The following is a 17,384-nucleotide window of genomic DNA, read 5'->3' on the forward strand; positions in this document are numbered from 1 at the left end:
GTGCAACATGCAGTAATAGCTGTGAAAAACATATTTGAGGCATTACAGTTGAGAACCTGTCTACAGTGTTTTTCACCTTTTGAACTCTTGGTTTAAGCCAGGATGCATCTCCAGGGCTTTTTCCTGAGTTTACCATTTGTGCTTCTTGCCTACACTAAAGCTTGCCCATTAACAGTTTATTAGCCACCTGCACAAGAATTGTGACTAACTAGCAAAGATCGCCTGCCTGTAGACTCCCTTCCTGAAAAGCAAGCATGCAGGACTGGCTGATACAATTCTAAAGTGGCTGATGAGTTGTCCTTTGAAAAGTGCTTAGTTTTCTTGCAGATTTTCATTACACAAACTAGGCAACATCATCAGTGCTAGTGAAGAGAGGAGTTCACTCTCAGTTTATATTCTAGTGCCTTGCCCCATCAGCGAGTGGTCCTGGAGGTTCTTGGGTTGGGCTGTTTACTGTTACCTTAGTTGGCAGCTATTTGTCATTGTCTTTTTGAATATCACCTACTTTACTGACAATAAGAAACAATGGATTCAGGCATGAAATTTATGAGACTGAGAAAGAACCAGTTTTCATTTCTGGTTATGGCTTTCTACAGAACTGATAATACCAGTGATGCTATCAAATCTCAACAATATTAACCACGGTTGGGCCAAGTTAATCCCTGGATTGAAGACCATTAGGAAATCTCAGGGTTAGACTTAGGAAACCCCTTGGCCTTTCCATGACTAAGCAGTAGAAAGCCATTTCTATTTTGTTGCCAAGAAATTTCCAGATATATCTATTGAAATTACTGGTGGTTTAGTATTTTACTTTTACTTTACATTACTTGCTCAACTCTCTGCATTATTTGCTGAGATTAGCTATGTTCCAAAAAGCATCTCCTCCTTGAATGAAAACCCAGCGTCTTCTTCCAAAAGATTTTAAAATAATAAACTCCATGAGAAAAGAAACAAGCAACTCGAGCAGGATGAAAACAACACATCACTTGGAATAACAAATCAAGCCTCTTCTGTAAAATCTACAGACCAATCTTCTACATGTTTACTGTAAAGCCATTCCAACAGAATTCAAACACACTTACTATCAACTGAAAGCAATTGTCAACGTCATGCCCACAACTTTAGTTTAATGGTATGGGAGTACATCAGAGGTGGGTTTCAGTAAGGTTACGTCCAACACTTTCGAATTTAATTATGCCAATTATATTAGTCAATTCTGCTTAAATGAAATTCTCAGAATTAACTGGCCAATCAACTTTGGACTAGCCAGGTCCAGAAGGACAATGTTAGATTAGGCTTTTATTTTTTATCTGTTTATTTAGATTGAATGTTATGTATTGTGTAATGTTCTCACCGTGATCTGTTTGTCAATAAATCGTCTGTTTGTACTTTTTTAAAGAAATAAAATTTATAAAAAAAAAAAAAGAGGTGGGTTTCAGCAGGTTCTGACCAGTTCTGGAGAACTGGTTGCAGAAATGTTGAGTAGTTTGGAGAACCGGTAGTAAAAATTTTGACTGGCCCCGCCCCCCATCTGTTCTCTGCCTCCTGAGTCCCAGCTGATTGGGAGGAAATTGGGATTTTGCAGTAACATTCCCCTGGATTGGGGAGGGAATGGAGATTTTACAGTATATTTCCCATGCCACACCCACCAAGCCACGCCCATTAAGCTATGCCATGCCCAAAAAGCTACACCCACAGAACCGGTAGTAAAAAAATTTGAAACCCACCACTGGAGTACATATTGTTGCTTTCTGTTCTAGCATAGCAAAAGCAAAGGAATTGCAGCATGATTCATTTTGTGTGGTTCCTCCTGCTGATTTTCCTAACCTTATGTCACTATGCTACCTGCCTCTTTGCCATAAATACAGAATCCTAGCCTGCATGACAGTTATGATGTAAGACGCTTCATGGATAGGACTTCAGCCTAAGTACTTATACACCGGACAGTGCTGCCTCTCAAACTCTTTGTCTGCTTATGCGGATGCTGTTAATGTTGGCTGGAAGGCAAAGGGGAATTATCTTTAAACATACGTGCATGTTTTTAGTTTGTGTTGGTTGTCCATGGATATATGAGACAGAAAAAAATATTCTACAATGTAACTCTATGCATGGATAGTTAGAAGAAAATTTGTATTTTCTTTTGTAAGTTGTTTTCCATTTTTAGGATGACAGCTAGCAGCTTAATCTTACGTCTCAGTAGACTAAAGGTGCAGCTGGATCTGAGAGCTTTACCGTAGATGAGCAGCATTTCTGATTCTTGTACAATTTCAATCGCAAAATCCCTTCCCTTGAAATAAAGAAAGCTTGGGGAAACTGGGAATGGGTATTTATAGACAGAAGCACTAGGAGCTTTATGGAGTTCATTTAATCCCTTTTATTCAACGTTTTTTGCACCTGGCTCCATTTGGTGGCTCTAGTAAAAAAAAAAAAAGAAAGAAAGAAAGAGCGAGTGGATCTACATGTGTGTAATCTTAGCCACTCCGACTCTACATGTTCTGACAGAAGTGTTATTAAGGTTGGAGAGAGCACTTACAGTAGTGCATTGATACAGGTTTATGTTTTTACCCTCCTACAAGAAGATAATGCTCCCCCCCTTCCGTAGCCAAATGAAAAAGATTTTTGCATCTGCACAAAGTGTTTGTCAAATAAGAACGCAAGGGAAAATGAGACACAGGTGTTGTGATTGGATTGTTCACCTACACCAGCCAGGCCTTGCTGGTTAGAATTGTAGTTGGTAAAGAGTGACATAACTGAATAAATATATCCAAGTTGGAGAAAGTTGGCCTAGTCTGAGAAGATTGTGCCTGAACTATGACCGAATTCAGTGGGCAACTGCCACACTCTGATTAATAGCAATTAAGCACTTTTTCCATTCAGCAGAGATGGATTTAATTCATTATGCAGAGGGTATAAAATATGAGAGTAAGAGGTAGAACTAGGATTCACATGTTGTCCTCTGACTCCGGCTTGCTCCTCAAAACATTTATCAATTAAGTCTGACTTGCTTGAACTTGATCAAGGCTAAAGCTGATAGTCACCACATTTACCTAAGGTCTTTTGTAAAAAGCAGGTACATTCAATATGTTGGGAACATAAAACCACAGTTATTGAAAACTGGGTTATATAAAGTGTATAAGAATATATATAACCAAGTTGTATAAAATATATAAAGTTACAGTATATGGAAGTTATATAATCCACAAAACGGAACATATTTTTCTATAAAGGAGAAGTGACACATCATACCTTCAAAATGTTTAGCCCTGTTCCATAAGTGGGGTACATAAATTTATTGGAGAATAATCAGAGTGATCAGAAGGATGTTTCAGTTGCAGATAGATAGTTGGAAAGGAAAAGGGAGAGGCAAGGTTAAAATGGAGGGGGGGTCAATCAATTCATGCAGGTAGACCTTGACTTTGTACCATATTTGAGCCCAGCATTATGGTTGTAAGTCATTATGGTTGTAAATCAGGGCACCCATGTAACTAGAAGTAACTTCTGGCCTTTTTCACAGGCTCATTAAGCAAACCCGTTCATCTGAATGAGCCCTTTTGTCAGAAACCAGCAAAAATGATCAGAAACCAGGAAAAAAAACAATTGCGGCTCACAATCACATTACTGTGGAATTCTGCTGCAATGGGTGATAAAGTTGACCTGCCCAATATTTGGTCATATGACCACAGGGGGAGGGGGGATGACACGACCGTTTATGATGGATGGCTTTACAGACTGTAAAGCACCCGTCCTGCAGGCGTCATAAATTAGAACTGCTGTAATACAACCAGGGGTGAAATCCAGCAGGTTCTGACAGGTTCTGGAGAACCAGTAGCGGAAATTTTGAGTAGTTCAGAGAACCAGCAAATACCACCTCTGGCTGGCCCCAGAGTGGGGTGGGAATGGAGATTTTGCAATATCCTTCCCTCAGGAGTGGGGAGGGAATGGGGATTTTGCAATATCCTTCCCCCAGGAGTGGGGAGGGAATGGGGATTTTGCAGTATCCTTCCCCTGCCATGCCCACCAAGCCACACCACGCCCACCAAGTCACGCCCACAGAACTGGTAGTAAAAAAATTGAATTCCACCACTAAATACAGCCAGTCATTAAGTGAGGACTAAGTATATATGAGATAGAGACATAACAGGAACTGAACTTTTAGAAGGAAATTGTACTTCTTGGAACAAATTCTACTGATGCAAGACAAATTACTAGCACTCTTTAATCTTCATTGAACAAAATCATTACAACATGCTAAAAGTTTTCTTTCTAATCCTATTTTCTGTAGCATTGTGCGTTGAAGGCCTGATGTCTTAATAAAGAAGGCTTCCAATTTAGAACACAGTACATCCTTTCCCAGCCTGAAGCTTTCCAAATAGGTCAAAGATTATTTTGGAAAATTTAGGATGTGCTACAAGCGTGGCACACTGAAAGAAAGGTTATCACTTTTCCAGTTTCCAGGATAATCTTAGGTGAGAAAAAGATTCATTTACAAAGGGCTAGCAATAAAAACATACTTCATCAATGTCATTTATCCTTATCCTTCTCTGCTTGATTCAAAGTGTGTTTTTAATATATAGTGGTTGCAAAGAAACCTCAGAAATATGCTTGTTTGTACAGAGTATAATGCAGGGATTTCTCTAAGAGCCAAAAGGAGCCTAGTAGTATAAAATGTCCGATGTCCCTTGGCCAGTTGGGGAATAATTCTGTCCTGCATATCTTAAATTCAGCTGCCAGCTCTGCAAACATTTTGGTGTTACTTTAAAAAAGCTCATGAAGATGGAATAAAGATCAATATGCCATCAAGGATCATTATAATATGTGTAATGAATAATCTTTTATTTGTTTATCAAATGTAGACACTACACATCTCACTATCCAAGCAATTCTGGGGCAATTTCTGATATAGGCGATAAAACCATATAAAAGAAATAAAAACAGAATTAAAACAGAGTAAAGAATGAAAAAAGAGCAAAGTTAAAAGAAAAGTTAAAAAGTTAAAAATTCAGAGGGAGCGCTCTCAAGCCACCAGCCAGCCCTAGGGTTGTGTCTTCTTCAACCCCCATGCCAGGTGGCAGAGATAGTCTTTAAAACTCTCTGGTTTTAACACTTACAAGGCCAAAAGAGTGGGGGGCCAAACTCACCTCTGGGCATATGATATTCCATAGTGCGGGGCAACAACTGAGAAGGCTCTTTTCCTAGATATTACCAGGTGAAATTCTATAACTGATGCAGTCTGTAATATATCCTCCCTGCCTGATTGGGTTGGATCAGGGGTGCTATTCAGCAGGTTCTGACAGGTTCCGGAGAACCGGTAGCGGAAATTTTCAGTAGTTCTGAGAACCGGCAAACACCACCTCTGAATGGCCCCAGAGTGGGGTGGGAATGGAGATTTTGCAATATCCTTCCCCCAGGAGTGGGGAGGGAATGGAGGTTTTGCAATATCCTTCCCCCCCAGGAATGGGGAGGGAATGGTGATTTTGCAGTATCCTTCCCCTGCCACGCCCACCAAGCCACGCCCACCAAGCCATGGCCATAGAACCGGTAGTAAAAAAATTTAAATTCCACCACTGGGTTGGATGGGTTGATATAATTGAGAAAAGACGGTTCCTCTGGTTCCATGCCATGAAGGGCTTTAAAGGTGATAACCAAGACGACCTTGCATTGGTCCTTCAAACAAAACATCATCCAATGCATCTCATGCAGCAGAGGTGTTACATGCACAGTCCTCGGAGTGCCCAAAACTTTTACCAATGAGCCATGTTCTTAGATATATGTAAATTATGATGGATTGTTACTAATGGATCTTTTGGGGGTCTCCTATCTGTCTATGGTACACTGCAAATGATATGGCATCTGTTTTTAGCATCTGGACCCTTACACGGAATTAGCAGCCTTGGCCAAATACTTTTATTACCAGTTTCACTTTCAAAACCAACCATGGTCTATATTTCACTATGGTCTATATTTATTCTCATTTTGCAGACCCTAGACTGAGAAAATACTTGTCCGCTCATTTGGTGAATTTTTGGCCAACCCAAAAAAGAACTATTGGTCTGGAATGAGGTGGTTTATTGTTAGATGCATATTGTCCTTACATCTGTTTTGTTCCCACAAAGTTGTGGCAGGCTGAGCAAATGAGGGGTTTGCAGATGATACTGGGGAGCCCCAAGCAGCCAACAGGCTTGTTTGCATCAGTGACAGAATCAAGGCTATACGAAGAAAGAAAAAAACAGTGAAATTAACCAGACGGAGGCTGTGCTTTGTAAGGATTTTTCCATTCTGAGGTAAGATGTTTTCCTCCAGGAGAGGTGGGTAAAGTGGATAGTGACAAGGAACAGAAAAAGTGTGAAACTGAATGAGGTGTCCGGAAATTCCTAGATGAACAGAAGATTTCTGTAGATTAATATGGTCTACTGAGGTATTTCCAACTGTTTATGTAACAACAACATATTGAAGATATGCCAGGATGCTGCTAGGAATAAGAAAGACTTTATTAGATCTTCCAGCAGATTTTAAACTTCTATATCAAATTTAGGATTTTCTAATCACATAAGGGATGAAGGGTTATTGATTCCAGGGTAACTGCTACCCGATAAATATGTCTAAGGTTGCAACTTTAGTGAATATATTATATTTACAGCCAATGAACAAATGGAGGACCATCAATAACCACCTACATCAGCAGCTGCAGGGAAGGGAAAATGTGCCCAAAATAGAGAAATGTTGCAAAGGATGTGAAAACAAACAAGGTCAGAAAAAAGCAGGGGTGGGCAACTATGGCCCTTTACAACCTGTGAACCTCAACTCCCAGAATTCCCGAGCCAGCCATTCTTAGGAATAAAGGGTGCTGAAAAGATTGCAAGCTAAGGCAATGCTTCTCAACTTTGGCAACTCAAAGTTGTGTATTTTAACTCTCAGAATTCCCCAGCCAGTCAACATATCTTCAAGCTGCCAAGGTTGAGAAACACTGCACTAAGGCTTGGAAGGCTGAGGGACCAAATCCAAGTGACATAACACCAAAGTTGAATATACAAATTGAAGTTGTTTAGCTATGTGCTGAGCGTCACCAATTTACTTGCAGAGCAATATGCAAAAGACAATGGCAGAAAAGAATAGGGAAGCAAGATGCACTAAAGCTATACAAGTGTGCTCTTAATATTGTGCCATGCCTCAGAATACATGGATACTACATTATAGTTCCTTGACAGTGAAAAACAAGTTACGTTAGACAAGATTGTGAAGAGATTGTTTTGGACTAGACTCATATCTGCAACTGAAAGCAAAGAAACTAAGCATTTCTTAGCTTCAAACTTGTGAAGCAGGGCCACCAAATGTGCTCAGTACCCCTGGATTACAGTTGACAAGGTCATGTCTAGACCACCAGTATATAGGAGCTGTGGTAGCGCATTGGTTACAATGCAGTATTGCAAGCTAATTCTGTCAACTCCCAGTTCGATCCTGACTGGCTCAAGGTTGACTCAGCCTTCCATCCTTCTGAGGTCGGTAAAATGAGGACCCAGATTGTTGGGAGCAGTAGGCTGACTCTGTAAACCACTTAGAGAGGGCTGTGAAGCACTGTGAAGCGGTATATAAGTCTAAGTGCTATTGCTATTGCTATATAATGTAAATATAATTTTAGATATGGATGCGGATCACAAAGATTGGCAGTTCCAGTTCTACAATATAAACAAAATGCCAAACACCTTTCCCACTCCCTCTGCATCTTCCAGATCCATGCTGAAAGGACACTTGAGATACTAAATGCTGAGACTATAAGAACATCATGGTAGGCCTGCAGAACATGAAGAGGCATTTTGCACATGGTCCAAAGACTGGGCATGAAATTGTAGGCTATTCCTATTGTGTGTTTACTCAGTGGTAAATTATGCTAAGTTCGGTGGAACGTATCTTGCAAGGTTTTGCATTTTATTGAGTGTTAGTCTCCCCGTAGGGACTTAAATCTGGGAAGAATGAGCCTAGGGTTGCAGCCCTACTTCTACTCAGTGTGCTTAGCATCTCATTCTGTGTATAACAAGAGGCTTCCTGCAGTGTGACATATGATGGATTTCCATTGAAGGAAAGCAACTGTTCTGGATGAAAGACCTCAAGCATGCAGAGAACAAGCCATGTGTTGAAACGCTGCAAGGAAACACTTTATTTCAATTGCTGCATGTGGTGAAGGGTTACCAGATTTTGGCACCAGATTTTATAGTAAGGCATTCTTAGGAATGAAGTATTGATTGGAAGCACGGACTGATAACAAAGGACAGAGAGCAGTTCAGGGATTGGGAAGCAATTGGGAGTACAGTGATGTTTCTTTGAAGCCTTCTCTGATGGCTGCTTTTGCTTTATATAAAACTCATTCCCATGCTTGCTTGGAGGTAAGCTTTCTTGATCTCAGTGGGATTTACTTTGCGTAAACTCAGAGTAGAAGAGGCCTGCACAGCCTCAAAACTGTCCTCGGCCCCAGTAACAAATTGAGGCCCTGTTTAGTTGACTGCAGAGGCTTTCTTGCAGGAAGGCTCCATAAGTGCCTTTCTCTATAGTTTAATGCAGAAGCCAGCGGAGCTGAAGTAAACACTGAGCTGAGTTCTGCTGAAACTAAATCTGACCAGCTTAGTCTAAAACCACAGGGTGATGTGAGCTTCCAAGAGTATCAAGGCTAGAAGGCGGGGCAAGAGGAAAATCCAAATTTCTCAAAGCCAGGAGGGAGGGGGGGAGGGACAGAAGCCACACTGAGGAGAAGCCCCTTTGTACAATATGATTTGATACAAACCCACTATTTATTAATCCAAAGCAGAAGAGAAATTACTACATTTAAATACTACTGCCCGTTTGGTTACTTGAGACATGTGCAAACAAGAGTCTGTAATGGCCTCTCTTAGATCAAGCACAGATGAACTTAACCAGTTGAAATATCTGCCTATGAAGCAGGCAGTCAATACAAGGAGCTGAAGGCATCTCTGGATGTTTTCCTTTTGGGATGCAGCAGATTCTTTGACATGGAAACGTCAGTGGTGCTTTTTGGATTTTTCTGACTGAAAACTTTCCAAGAGTTGGAAGATTAAGGCAAATTGATCCCCTTTCAGCTTGTGGACCTTTCTCTTTATTGCAAATTCCTTGGGAGAAAGAAACTAAGCTGTTGGCAGGAGCACATGAGAAGCCACTTCCCATGGAATTTCAAAGTACTTGTGAAAAGAATGGCAGGGTAATTTGTGATCACCTTGTTCAAAGAATGCTGGGGGAAATCTTCATTAGAGGTCTTTCTATCTAGCATAGTGCATTCACAGAAAATCTGGTATTCTAAGTGCTTTTACAGGGATTCAGAGCTGGATTTGTAGATTAACTCTGAAGATCCACAGAAGATATTACAGACAAACAGATGAACCAACAGGTATAAGCAATGGGTGGAAACTAATCAAGGAGAGAAGCAACTTAGAACTAAGGATAAATTTCCTGACAGTCAGAACAATTAATCAGTGGAGCAACTTGCCTCCAGTAGTTGTGAATGCTCCAACACTGGAAGCTTTTAAGAAGATGTCGGATAATCATTTGTCTGAAGTGGTGTAGGGTTTCCTGCCCAATCGGGGTTGGACTAGAAGACCTCCAAGATCCCTTCCAACTCTTTTATTCTATTGTATTCTAAATCATAACCATCTCTTGACCTAAGTAGTTGTATGCCAGAGCACAAGAATGCACAAGGCATGCTTGCAATAAATAGACCCTCCAATTATTACAAGCTAAATGAGAAATTGCTAGCCTTTTCATGATCTGTCTATATCACTGTTTCTCAACCTTAGCAACTTTAAGATGTGGACTTCAACTCCCAGAATTCCCCAGTGACCCATGGTGGCTGACGAATTCCGGAAGTCGAAGACTATACACCTTAAAGGATGAGAAACACTGGTTATATATCAAGAATAAAACCAACACTGTGGATTAGACATTAGACTGGGGTGAAAATATCTTGTGTTCTAGTTTCTATAGAAAGCAACTGTCCTTCCAGATGGGATGAAGAGGCTATAGATTGAGGGAGGTGGCTTTTTTTCTTTTTTTTTTAAGTGAGGAGGTAACATCCAGTTAAGGATTCTACCTCATTCTGATTTGCTTTTAAAAATCTGTGGGTTTCTTAATAGGTGCAGCATGCCAATGGAAGCTTCACACGCTTATTTCACTGCATTTTAAAAAACAGGAAATTGCCTTGCTGTAAGTTGGAAGTACAGGTAGTCCTCAATTTACAACCACAATTGAGCCCAAAATTTATGTTGTTGAGTGAGAAATTTGTTAAGTGAGTTTTGCCCAATTTTATGACTTCTTGCCATATTTATTAAGTGAATCACTGCAGTTGTTAAATTAATAACCTGATTGTTAAGTGAATCTGGTTTCCCCATTGACTTTGCTTGTCACATGACTCCTGGACACTGCAATTGTCATAAATGTGAGTCAGTTGCCAAGCATCCGAATGTAAATCACGTGACCATGAGGATGTTGTAGGTGTGAAAAATGGTCGTAAGTCACTTTTTTCAGTGATATTGTAACTTTGAACAGTCACTAAATGAAATGTTGTAAGTGGAGGACTACCTGTACAGAGTTGAGACTGCTTCCACAAGAAAATGAGTTGTTTTAATGCCCTTGCTGTACTAGAGTAGATTCCAACAGGTGGTAGCACTTAGCTAACCATCGCCAATCTCAGAAAAGCTAACCAAAACCAACCTGGTTAGTTCTTCAATGGAGACCACTAGGAAATCTCAAGGCGGTAGACTAGTCTGGGGAGGGGGAAAAACTTATGGAAAGAAAGCAATGACCACCCTCATTGTATTGCAACCTGGAAAACAACACGGTCTATCTATGTAGTCACTAGGACTAAAGTCTAAAGCAAGGGAGTCTTTACCTTCTACTGTTGTGTTGATTCCTTCTCTGCATCCCAAACTCATTTAACCATTTAAGCTTTTCTTTTTTCTGCAGATGTCCTGCAGAAGTTCCAGCCCCTTTCCAGAGTACTCCTCCAAACAGCTAATTGTACCCCTTCAATCCTCCTTTTGGATATCAAACTCACCAGCAACTCCCTGCCTTCATCTCCCTTTGGTTCCCCATTGATCTCCTTTTTATGGAAATCTCCTCTCCCCTGTCTGTTCTCCTGTGTCACTATTACTACATTCAGACAATTGTGTGTCCTCCCCCCACCCCTGCCCGCACCTTTGTGTTCTGTTCTCTTGGCTGCTCCTCAAGGCCTCGTGAGATTGTCCTCCTCGGTTGCCTGCAATTCAATGCGGTCAAAAAAGAGCTTGATTTTCCCATATATAGTCAGGATAAGTACCATGTTGCCTTTTGTTCAAGACCTCAGACATCTCTCTCTGACTAAGTTCCAATGACTAATTGTTCCACATCTTCTGGGCTATCATCCAAGCAGCCTCTTGCCTATGACCCAGCTTAATATAGATTTGCTGTTCCTACCTGTGATATGGGCTTCCCTCTGTCTCTGCCACCCATCCTTGCCTACTTAGGCAACGCCTATCATTTGGACTCCCTTGCTTTGCCAGAACTGCTCTCTGCATTTTAAAAGCTTTCCCGTGTTGGTTTAACAATGTTGTCATCCTGAGGCTGTTTGTCTTCCTGACATCCATCTTTTTTCTCCCCTTGATGACATCTTAGGGATCACATTTCACCTACAAAAGTAGATCACAGGTGGCCTAACATGTTGCAATTGACATTTGTCCAAGAATGAACAAACTATTATTTATCTTTCAGGATCCAGGGAGTATCTTCTTGTAAGAAACTGCCTTTTTATAATCCTGGCTTCTTCTGGCTATCATTAAGAAAACTGACAGTGAGCTTGATGGGAGTAGTTATACTAGTCATCAGGATTTTTATACTGGACCTTTGCTCACAAATTTAGCAGGTGCCTGGGCTATACAGGGGGTTTCAGCAAAAGTGAAGCTTTAACCTGATCTTGGTTGTAAGAAGCTAAAGTAATTGTGACCACAGAATTATTGTGTAGACATGTTACATTTCTTGTGGTCTTGGAAGGGGAACTTAATTTTTCCTAGATTGGTTTTACAAATTGGACTTTGTCAAGAATTTCTTCAGAATCCCTACATGCACCAGAAAATACTGGTATAAGGAGAACATCTGGACATCTCTAAATCTGAAGACTAGGTGAGCGGCTTTCTCTGTGTAAATGCCATGGCATCATTCCTGTTCATGCTAGTCACCCCATTGATGGAATTAATAAAAAGCACAGGAGGTACTTCATAGAAAAAGCATTGGCCTCTTCCCAGAGCATGCCTAATTATGTGTCAGACCTGGCCCATGAAACAGTTTATTAAGTTTTGGCAGTCTCATCTGTTTTAACCATGTGGTATACATTTTGCCCCAATTTTTATATCTAAGCAAAGGAAATTTGTTTTCAAAGGTTGGGAGATACCAAAGTATAGACACTTTTAGACATTTGTTTGCAATTCATTGTGATGCCCTGCTGATGGGTATGCAGAGATACTGTTCTTAAGCCTGGCCACCTAGGTTATGGATCAGACTATACTTATGGTTTCTCCACCGCTGCTTGAAGGATAGATTTTTCTATTTATTTTATTTATTGATTATAAAATTTATACATGCCCATCTCACTATCCAAAGCAACTCTGGATTACTTACATGATAAAAGCAGAAATATAAACATTAAAAATATTGAAATTGAGCGATCCCCAAGAGCTTAGTACTTGACCAGGCAGGTGGGAAGCCCCTGAGAATATGCACCCTTAAAACTGAAGTCTCATTAGAAATGTCTTGATGGAGCCTCGGTTATTTTGTTTTTCTTGTTCAGGTGCACAATAATACAAAGCTGTCAAGACAGTTTCTACAACTTTTCTTCTTTTTAATTTCCTGACTGCGGGTTTAGGATCAGCAAACCTGGATCAGCAAGTAGTGAAAAACACCTTAGAAAAAAAATGTGTGTATAAAAAGTGTGTACCTCTGTGCGTGTGCATCTATGTGTGCATGCAAAAATACGAGTGTATAGGAGAGGTTGATCTACTTCTCAGATCTGAACAGCTGCTTTCAATATATCTGTTTGTGAGATGGAAGGCAGTAAGAAAAGGGGACAGGGAATTTACTTACAGAGTTTTGCTCTGAACCCTCACTGCTCCAAAATCAAGATTTAACTCTTATTCTAATAAGAGGCATTAATGAATATTTAATGGTGCACCAGCACACCAGATTTGATATTCTGAGCTGAAGTTGACTTTTTGATGCCATAACACCTGTTGTCAAGTTAGAAAAAGAATCCCACAAATACCTGCAGGAATACCTTCTCCACAGAGCTAAATCTATAATTTCCAGACAGTTAAGTCCTGGCAGCCTTCATTTGGGGATATGAAGCAATATCTGGGTCAGAGTATTGGAAGAACTGTACAGAGATCCCTGTATAGGACAGACTGTATGAATTAGTCTGCTTCCTGTCATGTATCTGATTGTCCTGACACTGATTGTTTACATTCTGTCTCTTTACTCATTTTAAATAGTCATGTGGAGACTCAGATAGGCTGGGTGAGAGAGATGCCTGTGAAATGAACAAGGTCTGATCTTATGCAGATTCCTGCATGCATTTTAGATATTTTCCCCATTTCGCTTTGGAGCAGGGCCTGGTGCTACCATTCCCATTCCTTATACATATGACATTCATGTTCATTTTGAAGTCCAGATATGCCAGTATCTCTCCAAACCATTGGATAATAGCATCAAATGTATTTTACACTAAAACAGCTCTCTCTATACTTCAAATCCATTCAAAGTGTTGATATGTCCTCAGTTTGCCAAATTAATGGTGGTCACCATCAAAGCTGACACCAGCCAGAACATAGAAAAACTCAAAGAAATAGTGCAAGATCAAAAGATGTGAAGAGACCTGGTCCATAGAATCATCAAAAGTCAGTGTCAGACCTGCGTCAGCTTGAACCTCTAAGTAAAGTGGCAGCTGACAGTCAGACAAGACTGAATGGATATCATCATCGATATCATCATCATCATCATCATCATCATCATCGTGAACCAATGGTGGGAACCTCCTTGCCCTGTCATCTCTCATCAGCAAGATAAATACTGCTGCATAGAAAGGAGATGCTGATGTGGTATATACATGTTTGGAACATGTATATGAGCTTTCTTGATGAGGATGTTCATATATATAAAGCTGAGTATTTGGCTAGATAGTTAGGCTTTTAGCTTAGGTGTCTGCTTCCTAGATACCTTCGTATTCCTGCCTGTATCACAGAATTGGCTTTCTGTTAGGACACTGGATTTCTAACCATAGTATTTCTCTGTGGGGAAACTCTTGGGTTTAGATGGAACTACAGGTTCTCTCTTTGGACAAAGGGCTCCCACTTTTTCTTCCACATTCTATATAGGACTCAACAGCTTGTGTTGGCTACATTATGGTGCTAACGCACAGGGTGGAAAACTACTTGCCAAAAAGTGAAGACTTCAGGAATAAGAGGCGTCTTTTTGTCTGACTGACCATAGCTGCACGCACACTGGAATAATCTTGCACGTATGTTTGCAAGCAGGTAAAGAGAAAGCGTTGCTTATGAAAAATTATGCCCTTTCCTAGGACCTAGTCCCTTTCAATTCAATTCAATTCAAATCTTTATTGTCAGTGCACAACATATGTACCATGAGATTGGCTGAGCTCCCTCAGTGCCCCCCCCCCACCAACACAATACAAGTCACAATGAAGACAGAAAATCCCTAGCCCAATAAATCGTATTAACAAAACACCCAGTCCTATTGCACCAGTGTGAACATGTTACACATTGCGGCGGCCCTGCAGTCCATCATACTACGTAGTTATGGTGTTATTTCTCAGTCAGGAATCTGACAGCCCACGGATAAAAACTGTTCTTCAGCCTGTTTGTGCGGCTGGCTATACTTCTATATCTCCTTCCTGATGGTAGGAGGGTAAAGAAGTGGTGACCAGGGTGGGAGTCGTCCCTGGTTGACTTTCACCTATATCCTCCATGAAACTTTCCTTGTAGCAGTTTCTCCAACGTATAGTATGATCCACTTACTCTTTGTTCTGCTACTCCATTACTATCAAGTTGGTATAAAGCTGGGTTAAAGCTTAGGTAACTCAGAGGCTAACCATGCCGGCATGTTGTTGAGGAACATTGCCCCCTAATTTTCTCTATCCTACGAGGGGAAAAAAAAACAAGAAAACTGGCTCCAGGTTGCTTTCTGCAGCTGCCGGATGGGAGTGTTAGAGCCGTAAATAAAAGTTTATCAGTTGGATGTCTCTTCTTCTCTCCTTCTTTAATTTTGCTAGCTAGCTCAGCCAAGGATCAGAACCTTCTGGCTGAAGAGAGTCCCAAGAGGCAATGGGCAGCATCATTTCCACTACACCTAGCTGTAAGAGTTGGGTCTCTCTCTTTGCCTGACTGCTCCTGGAGGAATGAATCAAAGCTGGCCTCCCGGCCTCACGTTTTCCGGCATCTTCCCTTTCAGTTTCCTTACTCAGCCTTTTCCAACATCCAGAATGAGGAGGGGGGGAGAGATATCCCAAAGATTTTTGTTTTGTGTTCTTTAAAAAAAATAAAGCTTTGTTTGCTCTTTTTAAATAACTAATTCTGTGGGAGCAAAAGAGTCGCCTGTTGCTAAATGGCATGATTAGATTGTCAAAAGAGTCAGTTGGGGAAACAAACCACTTTTGACCTTTTAAGGTTTCTTTTTACATTTCTATTTTATTTAAACATGAGCCTTCTCCCAGAAAGCCTGGGGTGTTGTCTGCAAAACACAAAAACCCTATTGCTTATAAAAATTACACCCTGCCGGAAAAAAGTACTTTCCTTCTAAGTAATCTCCCACCCCCCCTCCCCTTCCAGCTTTTCAACCTTCTCAAAGTTAACAGTGAGAAAAGTTTTGCTAACCGGGCTAAAATGTTAAAACTTTTCCCAAGTAACAAAAACAACACTCCAAACCACTCACAGAAATCACTCCGAAAACATTCAGACACTTCCTAAAGTTGCGATCTCCCCCCCCCTCCCTCTCCATTTCTATCCCCTCCCAGAAAAGGACATTTCCTCGTTTTGGGGGAAAAAAAGTGTTTTGGGGTGGCTTTTCTTCCTCTTGTCCCGTCCTTTGTTTAAAACTATACGAATAAACTATCTTTTTATTTTAATAACCAAACATACTTTCTTTCTGTTTTGGGAAAGCATTAAACTCAAGCCACGGAGGAGTGGGGTGGGTGGGGAGAAATGCTTTTTAGCTGTTGTCTAAAATGTTGGTGACTTTGATTTTCCTCTGTCAATTTGGGATGATATTTCCTTGCTAAGCTGCCTTCTCCTCTCTCACCCCCCCCCACCGACCCCCGGTAATCACAAACATACATGAAAAAGAGAGAAGGGGGGTAGAGGGAAAGTCTTAAATCAGTCCCAAAGCCAGACAGACGTTTTAATCAAATCAAATTAGAATCAGCAGCGGTTGGAAAAAAAGACAAGGCGCAAGGCAGGACCCCCACCCCACCCCCCTTCTCAAAACGGAGCGAGATGCGAGCCCTTACCTGAACCCTCCCCAGCAACGCATAGCATAGTAGACTCAGAGTGTGGGCTGGGGGCGACACGGCGGGTTAGCAGACCAACGGTTGTGCTCCGAATGATCCCTGCAGATCCCAGCGCGGAGTGAAAATTTCCCTTTCTCTCTGGCTGGCTCTGCCCCGGGTTCCGTTCCTTCCTTTCTTCCTTCCTTTTTTCCCCCCTCTTCCCTATTTGTTTTGGTTTTTGTTTGCTGGGTGTTAGGTGGGAATAGCTGTCTGTACTTTGTTTTGTATGTATGCAAAGTTTTCACCACGCTCTCTCTCTCTCTCTCTCTCTCTCTCTCTCTCACTCACTCACTCACTCTCTCTCTCTTTCTCTCTCGCTCTCCTCTTCCACCTCCTGTGATTTGTTCTTTGATTGGTGTCCAGGAATGTAGGAGAAAGAAAGAAAGAAAGAAAGAAAGAAAGAAAGAAAGAAAGAAAGAAAGAAAGAAAGAAAGAAAGAAAGAAAGAAAGAAAAGAGAGAGAAAGGAAGGAAGGAAGGAAAAAGCAAAAGAAAGAAAGAAAAAGAAAGAAAGAAAGAAAGAAAGAAAGAAGAAAGAAAGAAAGAAAGAAAGAAAGAAAGAAAGAAAGAAAGAAAGAAAGAAAGAAAGGCATAATCTTCTTAAAGTAGCTGCCTTTTTAAAAACTTAAAAGTGTTAAACAGAACCAGGTTGCTTTCAAGAATGCATTTGGTACCACTGTCTACAAGCACCCATTCATTTTCTTCCCCCTCCTGCTTGCTGTTCAGCCTGAGGTGCCCCACTTCTAGCTCTTCAAACTTTGGAGTGAGGAGGGGTACAGGAGAAAGGTAAAAGTCCTACTAGCA

At 40.9% G+C, this 17,384-nt stretch overlaps 1 protein-coding gene across 2 annotated transcripts in view; it reads right to left on the reverse strand.

Annotated features, from left to right (window-relative positions):
• The window catches only part of CLCF1 (cardiotrophin like cytokine factor 1), a 51,913-nt gene extending 34,777 nt beyond the window's left edge, over positions 1 to 17,136 (reverse strand). Inside the window, exon 1 of one of the 2 annotated variants that reach the window (XM_087881605.1) lies at positions 16,544 to 17,136. In XM_087881605.1, the coding sequence (XP_087737731.1) occupies positions 16,544 to 16,571 (28 nt within the window). In that variant the 5' untranslated portion in view covers positions 16,572 to 17,136. The remainder of the gene's footprint in view (positions 1 to 16,543) is intronic. The other variant, XM_034433879.3, reaches the window with a different exon arrangement.
• Positions 17,137 to 17,384: the final 248 nt, after the last annotated feature.

The sequence above is a fragment of the Pantherophis guttatus genome, chromosome 1 (genome assembly GCF_059756535.1).
Source record: "Pantherophis guttatus breed Tessera chromosome 1, ASM5975653v1, whole genome shotgun sequence".
Classification (NCBI taxonomy): Eukaryota; Metazoa; Chordata; class Lepidosauria; order Squamata; family Colubridae; genus Pantherophis; species Pantherophis guttatus.